The sequence below is a fragment of the Cajanus cajan genome, chromosome 8 (assembly GCF_000230855.2).
Source record: "Cajanus cajan strain Asha chromosome 8, NIPB_CcT2T_4, whole genome shotgun sequence".
NCBI lineage: Eukaryota > Viridiplantae > Streptophyta > Magnoliopsida > Fabales > Fabaceae > Cajanus > Cajanus cajan.
The window spans coordinates 42,534,667-42,553,531 of NC_138524.1; the positions used below are offsets into that span (position 1 = coordinate 42,534,667).

The following is an 18,865-nucleotide window of genomic DNA, read 5'->3' on the forward strand; positions in this document are numbered from 1 at the left end:
ATGAAAGACTAGATTAGAGGCAGTATCTAAATCTGCTTGATTATAATAAATGAGCTTCATTTGTGTTGTCTCTTCAAACTTGAGCTCTCTAAGTTGTTTCAGCCATATGAGTTTAAAAGTAACTAAAGCCATTGCCTTGTATATTACTTCGACACCTGATCTTGCTACAACATTTTACTTCTTACTTTTCCAAGATATCAAGTTTCCTCCAATCAACACACAATACCTAGGAGTGGATTGCTTATCACTTGGTGAACTCGCCCAGTCAACATATGAATAGCCAACTATTTGAGCATGTCCCCTGTCTTCATAAATGAGGTCTTTGCTTGGGACACTCTTAATGTATTTCAGTATCCGAGTTACTGCATTCCAATGGTCTTGGCTAGAAGAATTCAAGAATTGACTCCCCATACTACAAATGCTATATTTGGTTGAGTGACAATGAGATAATTCAACTTTCCAATTAACCTTCTATATATCCCAGTATCTGATAATGGCTCCTCCTAATTGGGTAACAATTTGACATTAGGATTCATAAGAGTGTCCACAGTCTTGGCATTCAATAGGCCAATGTCTTACAGGATGTGAAGAGCATATTTCCTCTAAGAAATTACCAAACCATCTTTGGATTGAGCAACTTCAATATCTAAGAAATACCAAAGCATGCCAAGGTATATAGTTTTGAACAAGTGTGAGAGATACTGTTTCAAGTTGAAAATACCATGATGGTCACTGCTTGTAATGACAATATCATCCACATAGACGATGAGATATATGCATCCTTGAGGTGAATTGCGATAGAAGATAGAGTGGTCAATTTTATTGTGAACCATACCAAATTGTTGCACAACAGTACGAAGTTAGCCAAACCAAGCTCGAAGGGATTGTTTAAGTCCATTGGGATCTGTGAAGTCGACAAACCAAAGTAGAGGAGTCCCCTTAAGCAACAAAACCTGGTGGTTTCTCCATGTAGGCTTCATTAAGATTGCCTAGTAGGAAAGCATTTTTAATATCAAGTTGTAAGAAAGGCCAATGTTGAATGGCAACCATGGGGAATAGTAATCTAAGAAAAGTCATTTTGGCTAATAGGGAGAAAGTATCAATGAAGTCTTGACCATACACTAAGATATATCATTTTGCCACCAGGTGGGCCTTGAAGTGATCTATAGTCTCATCAGGGCCAACTTTAAGGGTATACAACCAATGACACCCAACAAAAGTTTTGCTAGGAGGAAGAGGAGCCAAATCCTAGGTACTTCTACTTTGGGTTGTAGACATCTCATCAATAATTGCTTGTCTTCAATCTAGGTGAGATAATGCTTCACCTATAGTATTTGGTATCGACACAAAAGATAGAGAAGAGAGGCGAGTATAATCCAAAGAAGGAAGACGGTGATAACTAAGGTTAAAATAGTGTGAAGATGGGTTGTGAGTGGAGAAAATACCTTTCTGCAAAGCAATTGGCCAAACAATGTCAAGGGGAAGGTTCGAATTCAGTAAAGAAGATGGTGTTGGGGAGGAGTTTGTCATCGTCTTTACTATATCTTCTCAAGCTATCATGGAGGATGGTGTAGGCATGTTAGCGGTCCGTCGATGATGTTGATATATTTGAAGAGGTCGCACAACCTGGGGCTATGTTGTGGGGGCATCTTAGGTCACCATAGAGTCATCTCAAGTCATGGGCGGAAGAGGGACAAGAGCACGGGTACGTAGAGAGGAGGGAGCTAACTCAAAATAAGGGTCAAACTCAAAAAAAGTGACATTAGTTAAAATGAAATATCATTGAAGGGTAGGAGAGAAACAACAATAACCTCTCTATGAACGACGATAACCTAGGAAGAGACATATGGTGGACCATGTTGAGAGGTTGTCATGACCTTGAGTTAGATTGTGAACAAAGTAGGTGAAGTTGAAGACACGAGGTGAAATTATATAAAGTAGTGAGTGAGAAAATAGAACAAAATGAGGAACCTAATCATTTAGGATAGTGGATGGCATGCGATTGATGAGGTAGTAGGCATTGAGAATGACATCACCTAAAAAACGAAGAGGAATATTGCCATGGAGGAGAAGAGTTTGAGTGGTCTTAACAAGATGCCCGTTTTTGCATTCAACCACCTCGTTTTGTTGAGGGGTGTGGGGGAGAGATGTTTGATGAAGAATTCCCTTTGACACCAATAATTGTTGAAACGGATGAGATAAATATTCTTATCCATTATCATTGCGAAGAGAATGTATAGGGATGCCAATAGGTTTTTGATTGCATGATAAAATTTCTCAAACAGGGAAAACAATACATACTTGCTTTTCATTAAACATTGCTAATTACATCGTGAGAAATCATGAATAAATGTGACAAAATATTTAAAATCATACTAGGTAACATTACAAGAAGGACCTCAAACATCAAAGTGAACCAAGACAAATAGGGATGTTGCTCTTTTATTAACTCGATTAGGAAACAAATTATGAGTGTGTTTCCGTAATTGACATGACTCATAATGTAGAGTAGACAAGTTGGAGAGGTTGGGGATCAACTTTTGAAGCTTTGGTAGACTAGGATGTCTCAACTGGCATGTATTGTCAACAAAGACATAGTGGTTGAGCAAACTTGTGGTGTGGAGAGATAATATAGGCCGTGAGACTAACATCTGATGCCAATCATTCGTCTTGAAGTGCGTTCTTACAAGGTAACAAAATCTTTAGAAAATGTAATGACACAATCATGGGATTGGGTGAGACGATAAACAAAAATCAGGTTAAAAGGACACTCTAGTACATAAAGAAAAGAGTCAATGGTGAGTGATGGGAGAGAATGTGTGGTGCCAATACCTTAGGATTGGGTGTGAGAGTCATTAGCAGAAGTAAAAGTGGGTAAATAGCTGGATGTAGAAAGGGAAGAAAAAAGAGAACGATTATTAAAGATGTGGTTAGACGCACCAGAGTCAAGCACCCAAGGACCTAGCCAAGGAGATTGTGAGATGCATGCAATAGATTTATTATGTGTGCAACCAAACCAATTGCGTTAGGGCTTTGGCGGTTCTTAGACCATTGGTGAAAGTCTCGATAAGTAGCTAGAGTATCTAGAGACTGATTAGTGGGCAAAGTGGAGTCAATGTGTATGAGCTACATTAGTGGTTCAAGGAGGCATGGCATGCAGTTCCCAATAGTGATCAATGGTGTGCTCGAAGTGATGACAATGTTCACACTTGGGATGATTCTTCGAATGAGACTGTTAGGATATAAAATTATGGGAATTAGAGTAGCTGCTATTGGAAGGATATAGCCATCACATCCATGGTTGTCAATCTCTAGTGATAACTCGTAAACTCAAGAGTTTACGAGTTTAGGACAGCTTACCTGTACAACTCGAAGGTAAACTCGTTTTTGAGTAATCTCGGAGTAATCTCGGTATTCTTGGAGTAATCTCGGTAATCTCGGAGTAATCTCGGTAATCTCGCGAGATCACTTCCGATATTAAGAGATCACCTTTTTTTTTTTTTTCACTTACACAAAACGCATGTTTTGTGTTTTGTGTTTTGTGTGTTAGGGCACTTATTTAGCCTCGTCTCCTCTCCTCTTCGTTTCCTCTCCTAGTCGTCTCTTCCTCTGCGGCTCCTCCTCCGTGCGCCTCCTCTCCTCCGCGGCTCCTCCTCCGCGTTTCCTCGTCTCCTACGTGCGTGCCTCGCCTCCTATGTGCGCCTTGCTTCCTCTGCACGCCTCTCCTCCGCGCGTCTCTTTCTCCTCCGCGTCTCCGCCTCCGCTGTTCTTCTTCTCCGTGCGCGACTCACTTTTGTGCGAACCTGGTTAGGGTTTTTTAATTTTAATATTTTTTATTTGTCTATTTTTAAGAACTTGTGTTTTTTCATTTGTGGGAACTTTTGTTAAGAATTTGTGTTAAGAACATTTATTATTAATGTAATTTGCTATTTTACTATTTAATATAGAGTTAAAATATTCAATTATTATGTTATTTTTAATTAATTAATTATTTATTTATTATTAAGTAATCTCTTACGAGTTTACGAGACGAGTTTACGATACGAGTTTACGATACGAGTTTACGGAGCCTCCACGAGATTACGTAAACTCTCGAGATTGACAACCTTGATCACATCCATAAATAGGAGGGTACTAAGTAGAGGGGATGAGTTTTTGTTCATTTGTAAATTGAACATTAACTCTTTGTGAAAGGAGAAATCCTTTGTGAAGGAGAAACCCTTGGAAGAGAGTTACCTCTCCTATTTCCTTATTCTTTTGTGATCAAGAAATACAATCTTTCTTTTCTTTTCCATTTTAATTCTTGGTTCCTAACAGAGACACTCCATCTTGAGAGTGACCAACATTACTACTCAGGGAGGCAAGTGCTGAAGTATCGCCCAATGGAGGAGTAGAAACTTAAGTAGTTACTTTTGGAGTTATCCAAAGAAGGGCAGAAGATGTTGATGTCATATTGGGGATCGTGGTTGACCCAAGAATTTGGTCTTGGTTTGCAAAATATTTCATAGGCAAACCATTAAGGGCAAGGGTCATGAAGAAAAAACCTATGATTCTCAAGTTCTTTCTTGGCTTCAGTTGGGATAGAGGCAACATGGGGGAAAGTTCATTATAATCATGAAGGGTCGCTTGAACTCTTTCAAGATAGGCAATCATAGGTCCATCAATTCCCTGAAGCCGATAAAAGTCATTAAATCGTGACACGCTCCATATAAATGCTGAGTGTCATTAGTATAAAGGAGACACCACAATCCAAACCTACTCACAAGTGATATGAAGTTGGATAATTGGTTTTATAGAGGGGAAGAGGGTGTATGATCACACTACATAGTTGAGCATAAATTTTCTCCCACTTGGCACGATCAGCCACTTCCACTGAATCAATGATACTGGTGAGGTTGTCATGATACCCTTGGCCACTAATCCCAAGGTTAATATCAAAAGCCCATGTTGGGTAGTATAAACTGTCCATCTTCCTATTCAATGATGGCAAGTTTGTAAAAATAGTAGCATCGGCCTTAGAGGGGTTTGAAGAGCTAGAAGAAGACATATTCAATAAATAGAATACGAACTACAAAGGGAACAAGTACTTGAACAAATTGCTCTGTAGGACTTGTCGAACGAGGTCGAATTGTGAAGTAGGTTAGGGGTTAGGGTCATAGGAGAGGGGAAAAGCCAGCACTAGAAGGATCACCGACAACAAATTGGAAAGCATCGTCATGCACTTAGAAGGTCCGCTAGGAAAGGCTGTTTGGCGCATGAAAAACGACGCACATGTGTGCGCGTTGGGACAACTATTGACTTGCCATCTGTTGGGCTAAGTAGAATAGTGAATGGTAAGTCGTTCTATGGTGGTGGTGGCCAGAAAGGTTGTTGGCAACGATGATGATAGTGACTAGAAAGACGCCAGAAAAGTTATCAAAAAGGTGGCGATGATCATAGATGTTAACTGAGGCTGAAACAGTTCTCTAAAAATATTTGTCATCAGAGGTGGACCTATCAGAGATAAAACAATTATTGAGAACATCTCTGTCAAGCTCTGGATACAATGTTAAAGAGTGAAGAACAAAGACATTTGAGAAAAACTATGTATCTGAATACACAGTGAATGCAAGTTTGTAAAGACTAATTACATTAATTATTATACATAAATAGAGGATATTTTGTTTCCTCTAAATCTGATACTATGTGCCTATAAACTGCTATTATGACAATAAATACAGATTATTATATTTTGATTTCCAGCAAAAACAAATATACAGTTTTCCTATTTACTAGTATACTATATTTACCCGATACACTTACTGTATTTTTCAATTTTATCAAATAACTACTATGGCACCGCCATAAAGGTATAACGTGGCGTTTTTTAACCCCTCCGCCATTCGCTATTTGTTATTTCTCGTTATATAGCGACGTCCGCCATATCTGCCATGGAACCCGCCATATTCGCCATGGCGCCCACCATATCCGCGCTCATGGCGGAAGTCCTCCTCATCCTCTGTTTTTTTTTTTTTTTTCCTCTTCTTTTCTCTTGTGAAGCTCCTAAATTAAGAACAAACAACTATGGTGAGCCTTCTTAGGCCACTAGCCTTGCTGGGGACCTAAACCATAGCGGCCTGAGCTCTTTTTCCGGCCAACAAATCCGATGACGCATAAGAGTTCTTTTTGTTTTTTGTTTGTTTTTTCTTCTTCCTTCCATTTCTTTCTTTTTCTTTGTTTTTTCATCTATTTTTCATTTCTTCAGATGTTCATCATCTCTTTCTCTCTCTCTCCTCTCTCTCATTTTTGTGTGACTGTTCTTGTTCTTCATCTATTCAATGTTTTTGTTCTCGGTTTTTCAAAATTTTGGAATTTAGTTATGTGTATTTTAGATTTTTATTATCATGTTCTGTTATGTCGTTTTTTATATCAAGCATTATTTTTGTCCGCCATGGCGTCCACCATAAGCCGCCACGCCATCTGTCATATGTTTATGGCGGATTTTTGGCTTACCCATCCGCCATATGTTTATGGCAGATTTTTGGCTTACCGTCATAGACCGTTATCTGTTATTGATAACCTTGGTATTTGTGGGCTTGATGATAGATGTTACAAATATTCCCCCTCAAGTTAGGGACATATATGTCATGTTTGTCTAGCTTATTACTAAGATAACTTATCCAAGACTTATAATTCAGTGAAAATATCTATTAGTTATTGTGCGTTTGGATTTCAGTTAAACCTAGGTTCATCCTGAATCCCTGATCCTCCCATTGACTTGGAATGTGTGCAAACCACAAAAAGCAACAAAACAAACACAATCATTTGACTCGACAAAACTAATAATGATGTCTGCATATTGAATGTTTTCTCTAATAAATGACAGCATCTTAATGTAATTGGTAGTTTGGTACTCTGGCTCTCATTGAAAGCAAGATTAGAAGTGTAATCCAATGCAGCGTGGTTACTACAAACAAGTCTCGTTTGCGTGATCTCCCCAAACAGAATCTTCTTGAGTAGTTGTTTTAGTCAAATACACGAATGAGATAGTGGTGGATGCCACGACTTGATACTTCACTTCAGCACTTGATGTTTGCAACTATACTTTGTTTAGTAACTGAAATCCTCCATTCATGACCATTTTTTCCAAATGTTGAATTGTGTCAGAATTTTTAGTTGTGGTACCACTTGTTCATTGCTAAAACATTATATTTGAATTTGATCTAGTTAATCCCAATTTCTCGTATCAGTGAATTCTTAGAATTGATTGAGAAGCACGTGTTGTCTGCTCTGGTGATTGACTGATTCTGCTTTCTTTGCATGATTGCATCCATTCAAAAGGAACAAAATGGATAGCTTACTTTATATTAAAAATTGACTGTAGTTGTTGTAGCACATCTTTACCACAATTTATATTATATTATGCTTAACTCAAACCCCAAAAGCTAGCTCAAGGGGGGAGTCTTCCCAAGTTTTATACAGGTATTTTGGCCATATTCCTAATCAATATGGGACATCATAACAAATTAATATTGCAGATATGGTGCTAGAAGTTCATCGAACTAACTGTTATTTTCACATTGCAGGCGGAAGATCTAAGATCTCCTTCAGATATTGATGATCTCACAACCACATTTTTAAAGGTAAGACTGTGAAACTGACATATCATGCTTTCTCTGGATGGTGAAGATTTTTAGATAGATAGAGTTTGATGGCTAAGCTGTCCAATCATTGGAGCAACACTATAGATGGATGAATGTATTATTAATACTGAAAAGTAAAGAAACCATAAACCAGTATTATCAATCCTTACTAGTGTGGCATGCAGTGGAAGACCCCAAATGTGCTACAGTAGGATAGTAGATATCAGGTTGCTATTCTGGAAAATTTTAAACAATTTATATATATATATACTATATATTCCTCTATTCTATATTATGAGCAAAAAAACACATTTTTTGTTTTTAAATATAAACAAATTTCGACTATTTTTGTCTCATTTAATAACACTTCCAAAAATATCTCTCTTTAATGCACGACCTTTCAATTGCACTACTTCTTTTGCCATTTATAGTATGGATAGTCTAGGAAGAATATCGTGAGATTAGTAAAATTTAATGCTGATTTCCTTAATATGCGTAAAATCAGTTTCTTTTGTTTATAATAGAAAACAAAGAGAGTATATTCTGAAAATTGATAAAAAAAAAACTAAATTTTGGCATCACAATAAATCCTATTTATAATTTCTTGGCAGATCAAAAAAGAATTTGGTAGAAGTAATATGTAGATCAGTGTCTTTATATAAATCATGCTATTTCAAGTTCTCTAGAATTGATATGCTGTGGAAGTTTCCTTCCATTGGTATGTTTTCTTAATTGCATGTGAAGGTGAAAATTTTGTGGCATATCTCACACTTGTTATTCTTTATCGGGTATGTAGTGGTTGCTTTGCTTATCTGTGTTTCTCTATTGGGTGTGTGTGGTGGACCAGTAATAATACTGGTTACCAACAAATACAGTACCAATCATTAGGCTGGGTTATAAACTAAATTCTCAAATATATTATTCACTCTCAGATTCCTTTTAATAATTTCCTTTCCTCCAATGTCTTGGTCTCCCTCTACCCTATTTCACAGAGCTAAAATCCACGCGATCTACTTTCCTCATTGATGTCTCTGCTGGATCTGGGGTAAGATATAGGGACGCTACTCTTGGGAACTTGGGTTCTTGAGATTGTTATGGCTGAAAGGTATTTTTGATCCTTCACCACGGGGGCCTCTTGTTGCCACAAATAAAATAACATCTTTTGAATATAATATTGTATTTCCATTGTTTTTGTAGTGTGCAACTGTGCATGTTTCTGTTTCTCCCCTCCCCTCATTTTTGACCTTTCTAGTATTTTATCTCCTTTGGTTTGTGAGTCCAGTCATTTTGACAATCATACTGTCATGTCATTTATGAAATAAAACTAAATAAAAGAAGGAAAAGTAGATGAATGAGTTGAAAGGAAAGGTTAATCTGATTAACATACTTTATTTGACATTTCTGATTTACATGAATGTATTGACAACTAACAAATTTTGTCTAAAATTCATTATTTAGTTTTTTAATCTTTTTTATGCAGTCTGCATGATTTCAATCAGTGATTGATTTTATGATTCCGTTTTTTTGTATTGAAAAAAATTTCCGTTCTCCTTTAATGGTCACATATTCTGCTCTATGCAAATGGATATTAAGCTTTTTTGATTTATTTCAGTTGAACAAGGTTGTTAGTGGACCAAGAAGCCCTGGAGTTATTGGTGAACGGGGATCAAGAGAAAGTAAGCAATTGCAATTCAGCTAACTGGTGTTACTTATCCTCATTTATAATTTTGTTAAATTGTATGTTCTTTAACACTTGAAGTTCTTAGGATTGAATTTCAATATATGAAAAATTGCCATTATTATCTATTTGGGGCTTAAAATTGTGATAGAAAGTACTAATCATGTGGCATCAAAGTAAACAAATGTGTTACTCTGAACCATTATTTTCCAATTGGCAGATAATAATTTGTGTTCTTAGCAAAGTAAAAGTAGAAAGTTTTTATCGGAAAAGAAAGTATTTATTATACCAAAACACAAACTCCATTTAATACATTTTTTAGTATTTGGAAGCATTTGTTGGTTTATTAAATGCTCCTTAACTAGTGCCTTAATCAATGCCTTAGAACACTTGTTAGTGAGATCCTTCCTAATAATTTCCTTGAAAGTTTGTCTTAGTTCTTGATGTCAATACTGCTTGACACAACAAAGGAGGAAGAAGGAAATTGACAGCAACACATAAAGAACCTACTCAGAAGTACTGAAATAATTTTAAGACGGGGTTCATCAACTGGAAATGTATATAGCAAAAGTATATGTAAAATAGTCTTATTTTTTATGTTTGTAACTTGGAAGTTTTCTGTCTTCTCTTTATGGGAGACACACAACCCTGGTTACAAAGTTGAAACATGTTAGAAGTGTTTGAATGAGTGGTAAATCGAAAGCAATTTGGGTTATAGTGATGATACCAATTACCTGATGTTTGAGAGCATGATGTTCTAAATAATTTATAAATATTTTGTAGTAGTTTTTTCTTTTCTTTCTGCTGTTACATATCAAAGAGTATTTTTTTCTCTGGGTGCTTGTGCCGTATACTTTTCTTAGCTCTATACAACTCCACCTTGTAAACATGCATATACATTTATAAATATTAAGTTGTATACATGCAATGATTTATTACTATGTAAATGTGTTGGCTTCTGCTACAAGCTTATTACTAATTTGATGTCTTTTAAGTGGAGAAAGTTCCACCCACCAAAGGGGCCTGTGAAATGTTCGGTCAGTAATTGCTGAGTGGGTTGAGATTCAACTAGTGTTTTCTTGGCTTATGTAGTAACCACACTAATGATAGGGGAAGGTCACAAAGTGTTCCAATATATATTTGTAAGGTTTTGCCTTGGTTTTCTGATTATTTAGAAGGTCTCTAGTGTGTTTAAAATTCATTTGCTTTTTAAGAATGATGGTGTAGGCAATGCCAGTCAGGTTCATGGAAATTAATTTGATAGATAGCATTATGATGTTTGGACTTCTATGAGTTGATGCATATCTAGTGTGCAAAGTATAATATGTATTTTGGCTCTATGGCTGCACTATTTCTCTCCATGCATTGTTTTCATTGAGTGAATTATTTCTAATTCTATATTTTATACAGATTCCTCTGCTTCTGAATGGTCACAAAGGGATGATCACTGGTTTGATCAGCATGCTTATGACAGTGAAGGGCAGTGCTCTCAGGATGGCAAAAGATGGTCATCACATCCCCATTCTTCTCTAACTCAGCTACATGACTCAAGGCCCTTGTACAGAACATCCTCATATCCTGAGCAGCAACGACAACTACAATACCAACTCCAACATTGCTCTAGTGAACCTGTTCCTAACTGGTTTGATCAGCATTTTTATGACAGTGAAACTACTGAGGATGGAAAGAGATGGTCATCACAGCCACATTCCTCCATTGCCCTCTTACAAGAATCAAAACCCTTGTATAGAACATCATCTTATCCTGACAAGCGACAAGAACTTACTCGGTTTTCTAGTGAACCAATTTTTTTACCAAAATCTTCATTTACTTATCCTCCGCCTGGTGGTAGGTCCCAACAATCTTCTCCAAATCACGGTACAGGTCACTCGAACATTCCTTTTCATGCTAGTGGAGCTCATATTGCTTTGCCGTCACAAAATCATTCTCATTTGTTCAATTCTGCACTAAAGTTTAGTGGATCGAAACATGAGCCACATTTTAGTGGAAATGTGTGCCAATTTACAACTGGCTCCCCTCTTAATTTTCAAATGCAAAATCCCTGGGTCAATCAATCAGGGTTGTATTCTGGGGATTATCCAAACCTCCTCAGTAATATGTTGCAGCAACAGCATAGACTGCATCATCCCATTCAGCAATCCAGAGGCTACATGTTCCAATCCCATTTACTTAGTCCTCAGGTTTCTTCTGGATCATCCATAGTTAGCAAATATGAACATATGCTTGGTCTTGCTGATGTTGGAGAACACAGACCAAAATCAACGCATAAGGGTAAACAGAGTCATCGTTTCTCACAACATGGATCTGATGCCAGTAGCCTGAAGAATGGAAGTGGCTCATTAAAGTTTAGGTCCAAGTATATGACCAGTGATGAAATAGAGAGTATTCTTAGAATGCAGCTGGCTGTGACTCATTGTAATGATCCCTACGATGATGACTATTATCACCAAGCTTGTCTTGCTAAGAAATCTGGGGCTAAGTTGAAACATTCATTTTGCCCAATACAAATAAAGGAACTTCCTCCAAGTGCTCGTGCCAATACTGAGTCCCATGGTTTTCTTCAGGTCGATGCTTTAGGGAGGGTTTCATTCTTGGCTATTCGCCGGCCTCACGCTCTTCTTGAAGTTGATCTGTCAAATTCTTCTATTAGTGGTAGCACTGAGCGAAATATTTCAGAGAAACCCCTTGAACAGGAGCCTCTGTTTGCAGCCAGAGTCACAATTGAGGATGGTCTATGTCTTCTTCTTGATGTAGAGGATATTGATCGTTTTCAGCAATGTAATCAGCTTCAAGATGGTGGAGCTCAATTAAGACGAAGACGGAAGGTTCTTTTGGAAGGACTAGCAACATCACTCCAACTTGTTGACCCACTGGGAAAGAATGGACACAATGTTGGGCTCGGTGCTAAGGATGATGTTGTTTTCTTACGATTAGTATCTATACCCAAAGGGCGTAAACTCCTAGCTAAGTATCTTCAGTTACTTGTTCCTGGTAGTGAGCTTATGCGTATAGTCTGCATGGCCATTTTTCGTCATTTGAGATTCTTATTTGGTGTTCTCCCCTCTGATCTGGCTGCTGCAGAGACTACAAGCGACCTTTCTAAGGTTGTTTGTCAGTGTGTCCAAGGAATGGATTTTGGTGCCCTAGGTGCTTGTCTTGCAGCAGTGGTTTGTTCCTCAGAGCAGCCTCCTCTACGTCCTCTTGGAAGCACTGTTGGAGATTGTGCCTCCCGTATTTTAGTATCTGTTCTTGAGAGGGCCGCTGAACTTCTTGCTGATCCCCATGGTGCTTGCAGCTATATAGGTAATAGGTCGTTTTGGCAGGCCTCATTTGATGAATTTTTTGGCCTTCTCACAATGTATTGCATGAATAAATACCAAAGTATCATGCCATCACTGCTCATACAAGGTAAACCAAATGTGGCTGTAATTGGATCAGATGCTGCTAAAGCAATTAGCAAGGAAATGCCTGTTGAACTCTTACGAGCAAGTCTTCCTCACACCAATGATCAGCAGAGGAAATTATTACTAGATTTTGCTCAGCGCTCTGTGCCTGTAATTGTATTTAACAGCTATACAGGGAGCAGTGGTGGTCATGTGAACTCAGAGACTGTGCTAAGTTGATAGATGATTGGAGAGAAGTTCTCCTAGTTATAATGGTTTTGTGTTGGTCTCATCAACTGTACAACCTTGCATATTTGAGTATATCTGGAGCAATCTGAAGTGCAAGTTGATTGCAGAGGTTTCTGCCCCATCTGTATATTTATCATAATGCCATTATGTGTAGCATCGTGATATATTTGCTATCAGGCTCTCCACGTTTTATGGTATACTCAACTTGATCTGTTCCCTCGTCTTTTTCTTTTTCTCATGACAGGGGAGCTTATTTTGTTACTGTGTGACTGGTATAAACTTAGTGGTTAGCCTGTACAGATTTAGGCACGTATTTGATTCCCATGTTTCCTTGTGATAGGTCACCATTCTACTTGTGATAGGTCACCATTCTACTGGAAGTGGCACTGGGTGCCATAAACTTTACTGGAAAACATGTTGACAAGTTGGCGGTGCTGAAATACATAGGAACTGGTGAAGAATGAAGTTGATGCATAATTTTATCGCATTCATGTTACTAAGATACATTTAAGGAAAATGTGCGATTTAATTATGCTGATTCTGTTTTTATAGCATGATTAAAAATAGTAAACCTTTCAATTCAGTGAATTGCAATAAAGATTTTGCTACCTTTTCAGATGTGCTGTTTCTCAGCTCAGGATAGCAAACTCAATATGAATACTTGGATTTGCTCGTGAAAGTCACGGAGATAAATGAACACTAGACTCATGAATGACAATTTTATTTCTGGATTCAATGGAATCGATTCTCTTGATGTGAATGAATTTTATGGTAATACGAGCTGCTATAATTGTAAATTTAAAAATGACCATGTGCCAAAAACATTCTGTGGAATTATGTCTCTTTTTACAACGTAAATAGTAAATACACATTTTCACTGGTCTGCGTACACTTGTGTTTATGTAGCTTACTACACTTGTTAAAGAGTGTGCTCACTTTTTTAACCACACCTCTTGAAGATTTGTATTTTAAAGTACTGGAGGGGCTAAAAGCCAGAAAACAGACAAAAACTAGGACAAGACTAATCTAGGAGACAAATCCTCCTCTGGCAAGGTAACAGCAAACTCGGGAGTAAAATTCAATTCCCGGATCCCATGTTAGACCCATTTTAGCAAAAGCGTCAGCAACGATATTTCCTTCCCCAAGAACATGGTGAAAAGTAACTTGCATATGATGCGAGAAAGTATCATGAATAGCAGCCACAATGTGCTGGTAATGGTACTGGTACTGATGATCATTGTTGCAACCTTCATAGATCAATTTAATAGTTTCAAGATGTTAATCAAAATGTATACTATGATTGATTTTCATTTCACTCGGATTTGTTTCCACTTTATTGTGTATAAATTAGGGTTTAATTTCTTATATTTATTGTATTTATTCCCTGATTTAAGGAGATAAAATTATGAATTAGAATATTTGTAAACATGCTTCTCTATTTAAGAAAAACTGAGAATGCAAGCAAGCCATGTAAGTCAATTTTTTTAACATGGTATCAAAACTTAGAGTCAATCTTCATAGTTTTCTTATTATGATAGATATCCTTGGTTTGACAAACATATATGGAGGGGGGTTGGAGAGGGTATTGGGAAGTTCTATATCGTCTGCCTCATTTCTCTTGGTGCGATTTATATGTATTTGTTAGGCAATTTCACTTAAAATCAATCGATTTTAAGATAAAATTTGTACGAGTCTTCTACCTTTTTTTGACGTATGCTTGGTTAGTGACAAAATCATTTGTCACTCTTGGTTATAGGTGTGGTCGTTGTTCTTGGTTGGGTCCTTTTAATCACATGACTATAGAGAATTTGTGTTCGATTTACGGAAAAAAAAAAACTATTTGCCTTGGGGATTTTAATTTTAGATGTTTCTGAAAGGGCTTTGGATGTGGGGTCATGTTGATGGGACCACTCCCACTTTAGAGGCCAAAGATGCTTTGGCTGCTTAGGAAACTAAAGATGCTTGAATTATTTCTTGGATTTTAGGATCATTGAGCCCTAAATGGCTAACAATTTGCGTTCCTTTTCAACTTCCAAGGAGATGTGGATTCCTGAGGCATATTTATAATCAAGATAACACATGAGCATTTTCAGCATGAGCTTGAAATTGTCAATCACAAATAAGGTGATTTGTCTGTTCAAGACTATTATTTTGCCTTCTTGAACTTGTGGAGTAAGTATTCTGCCATCTTACATTCTGATGTCCCTAAAGCTTCCCTTGATGCCATCCAAACAGTCTACTAGATTAGTCAATGAGACCAAGTTCAAATGAAACTTCGCCTGGAGTTTGAGATTTCACATGCTGCCTTGCTAAATCGGAGTCATGTTCCTTCTTTAGATGTTTGTGTTGGTGAATTACTTAAAGAAGAGTAGTGTCTACTTACCTAAGGATCCATGTGCTATCATGACTTGGTCTCGAAGCCCATTATGGTTGTCTATGCTGCTCAAAGTAAAGGCAAAGGTCACAATATGAAACAAGTTCTCTGTTTTATTTGCACGAAATTTAGTCATATTGCTTGTAATTGCAACATGAAAATTTTCAAATATTGTAAACATGGTGACCTTATTATTAAGTGTCCCACTTAACCACAAAAGCATCCAGTGCAAGCTTTTCATGCCACTACGAATTCAACTGATCCAACTTCCAATCCTACAAACTCTAGCAGTGGTAAATTGAATCATGATATAGTGTAACAAATGGTACTCTGAGTACTTTTTGCTTTCGACATCCAAGGTAAGTCCTTCGATGTCTCCCAACCATGGTTTGTTGATTTTTGGGGGCCTCTAATCACATGATTGGTTCCGATGAGTATTTGCACAATGTTGATACTTACAAAGACAATCAAAATGTTCAAATTGATGGTGGTAATACCCTAACTATTACTAACGTTGGAGACTTTAAATCTTACTTTTGAGATGTGTTTGTGTCCCAGATGAATTGATATGCTCTCTAAAAATTAGTTCTTTTAAAAAAATCTATCACTTAGAAGTTATTGTTTTTGAGTGTTGGTGTTGATTATATCTTCTAAAGACAACTTTAGAAGTTGATGCTTTTGAGTATTGAACTTAAAGTATTTTTTTGAAAATGGTTTTCAAACTTAGTTATTTGCAAAACTGATTACACAGTAGTATGACAGTGAACGCAGTAGCATTAAATAAACATGTTTCGTTGGAAAAGATTTATTCTTTATAAAAATATGTTGCTTAGAAGTTGCTATTTTTGGGTGTTCAAATATTTAGTTTTAATGAATCTTTTTTCTAAGCATCTCTCATGAATATTTCTTCTAAGTAGTTTAAAGTAACAACAAATTATGCAACAAATATATATAAAACATTAAAGTAACTACAACAAGTAAACAAATAGAGTTAGAGAGATTGCACATTGAGATTTTATATTGGTTCACCTCAACCTGGGTTACATCTAGTCCTTACACACTACGGGATTTCTCACTAAATCAGCAACAACTATTTTGATTATACCACTAGTCACCTATTAGATTTCCCCTCTACAAATCAACCACCTATTGTTTGTGTAGTACTCTTAGCCACTTGCTAAGTTCTTCCTCAACACTTGTTGAGATTACACCACCAACCACTTGCTAGATTTCCTTCCCACAACATAGCACTTGTTGTTTATGTTTTACATTTAGCCACTTGCTAATTTTCCTTACTCAACAACCTACTGAGATTTTAACCTTCACACAACCACTTGCTATGAGCTCTCTCAATCAACTGGTTGACACGTTTTTTCTCCTTCCTACACCTCTACATACCAAATCTGGGTAAAGAAGATTTTTACAAGTAAAGGGTTTGTGTATTTGATGGCAAAGCTAGGTGAAGTGAATGGATGTTCTTCCCTCGACTTTGCTCCAGCCTTGTGCTCTTTTCCTTGAGTCAATTTTGGATTTCAAATTCCAGAATTAGAGTGAAGAATTTGCGGAAGTAGATGAAAAAGGAAGCACCAAAGCTAAAGGAACAATGGATTGCTCACAAAGGTGCTAATCCTAGAAGCTTTCTAGGAACCTAAAGCTAGGCGTGAAAAGTGACTTTGAAGGAGAGAATTTGCTGAAGCAAATGATCACACTTAAATAGGCCCGGATGCTAGCTCCCTTGGCGCCAATTCATAAGCCATACAATTGGTACCTAAATTTGAATTTCAAATGAAATTTGAATTCAAATTTTCAGCCACCATGCACATGTTCGTGAATTTAGGGACCAAGATGCATCTAAATGTCATTTAGTAAGCATTTGTGGTTGATTTGGGCGTGCACATGTTCAGCCACCCTTGGCTTAAAACATATGACCCAAATTCAACTCAAATGACTTCTAAACGAAACTTAGATTTAGCCACACTTGCCTATTTTAGTATTCTTTCAAAATTCCTTCTCTAAGGGCCTAAATACATTGGCCAATCAAATACAAATAATAGGAAATAATAAAAGAAGCAAAATGAGCCCAATGTTGGATACTAAAATACCCAAGGCCCATTAAGCCTGAAAATAGGCCCAATAAGCCTATGGCCTAAAAACCCTAATTTATGTGGTCCAAAATACAAAACCAAAATATATGAAACCTATACTAATATTTTATATACAAATAAAGGGAAAAAATGGAGATCTCAGGGTGTGGCTCATGTGATGAGCAACTTGGGCCCACCAAGCCCACCGGACCCATCGGGCTCTAAACTAGTCCAAATTTTCATGTCTATCCCATTCTTCTGGGGTCCTTCAAGGTGTCACCTTTTGACCACCTTGGCATGATTCCATTAGTATCCTAATAATTGCTAATATTACAACAATCCCTCTTAAACTAGGAGCTTCCACTAAGGAAGTTTCACACTTCACTTTCCCATTACTGTAAGATTAAAAAGAAGCTTAAAATATCAAGAGAACAATCTAGAATCCCTTGAGACGATTTGAGTTTTGATGATCACAGACATCTCTAAAAAGCTTAAAGTGTTTCTAAAATGCCTTTTTATAAACAATAAGAACGTTGCTTTAAGTTTTTCAAAAGAAAGCATTATAGATGAAGCAATAACACATTTCGTCTATAAGACGAAGCACATCAGACGAAACACATGATCTGGTGTTAATGTTATATTTTTTTTGTTACATTGTGATGGAGGACCATCCTTGAAGACACATGTGAGCCCCATCACTAGGTCCATGGCTAGGAGAGTTGAAGAAGAGGAGGGAGTTCACACACCAAGGGACACTCTCCTCATGATCATAGAGTATTAGTTTCTCTCCTAAGCCTCATTAGTATAGGATTATTTTATTTTCCAATTTTACCCTTGTATTTTGGGGTATTATAGTCATAGGATTTATTTTCTTTGTATTTCTCATTTTACCCTTGTATTATGGGGTGCTTTAGATGATTAGGTTTTTAATTTGGGCTAGGGTATTTCATTAGAGGGTGACACATTTTTTTGGTGTCATTGGATCTATTTTTGGTGTTAGAAAGGCTTAGGCCCAAGTGGAGGGCAAAGGTTGCATGGTCTTATCATGCACCTAGAGATAGCCAATCTAAACCCATAGATTCCATCCTTGGGCACCAAGTTGCATCTAGGGTTTATTTGCATTTCATTTGGAGTGCATTAGCCATATGAATTTCGGCCAAGCACATCCCAAATGAAACCCTAGATGCCTCCCTTCCTATAAATACCCCACACCCCACCACTTGTAAATACTTTGGATTATATAGATTTTGAGTGAGCATTTCATGCCTCAACATCTTCTCCTTAGTCACTAGGTTACTTTGGCTAACCTTCTCCTATCTCCCCCATTGGAGAGTGAGAACCCTAGGGTGGCCTCCATTCACTTTTGGAGTGAGCCAACCTTGTGAGCACCAAACACCATTCCATAAACACTTTCGCACAACATCTCCTTTTCACGCCTATCCTCCTTTTTCACC

The 18,865-nt window shown here is 37.2% G+C and overlaps 1 protein-coding gene across 1 annotated transcript; it reads left to right on the forward strand.

Moving 5' to 3' along the window:
* The first annotated feature begins 8,573 nt into the window (after positions 1-8,573).
* On the forward strand, positions 8,574-13,836 carry LOC109794072 (protein PAT1 homolog). Its single transcript, XM_083062859.1, has 4 exons — positions 8,574-8,667; positions 9,235-9,298; positions 10,711-13,147; positions 13,571-13,836. Exon 3 carries the CDS (start codon positions 11,352-11,354, stop codon positions 12,942-12,944), a length of 1,593 nt encoding a protein of 530 aa, XP_082918985.1. The 5' UTR covers positions 8,574-8,667; positions 9,235-9,298; positions 10,711-11,351; the 3' UTR covers positions 12,945-13,147; positions 13,571-13,836.
* The last annotated feature ends 5,029 nt before the right edge of the window (positions 13,837-18,865 follow it).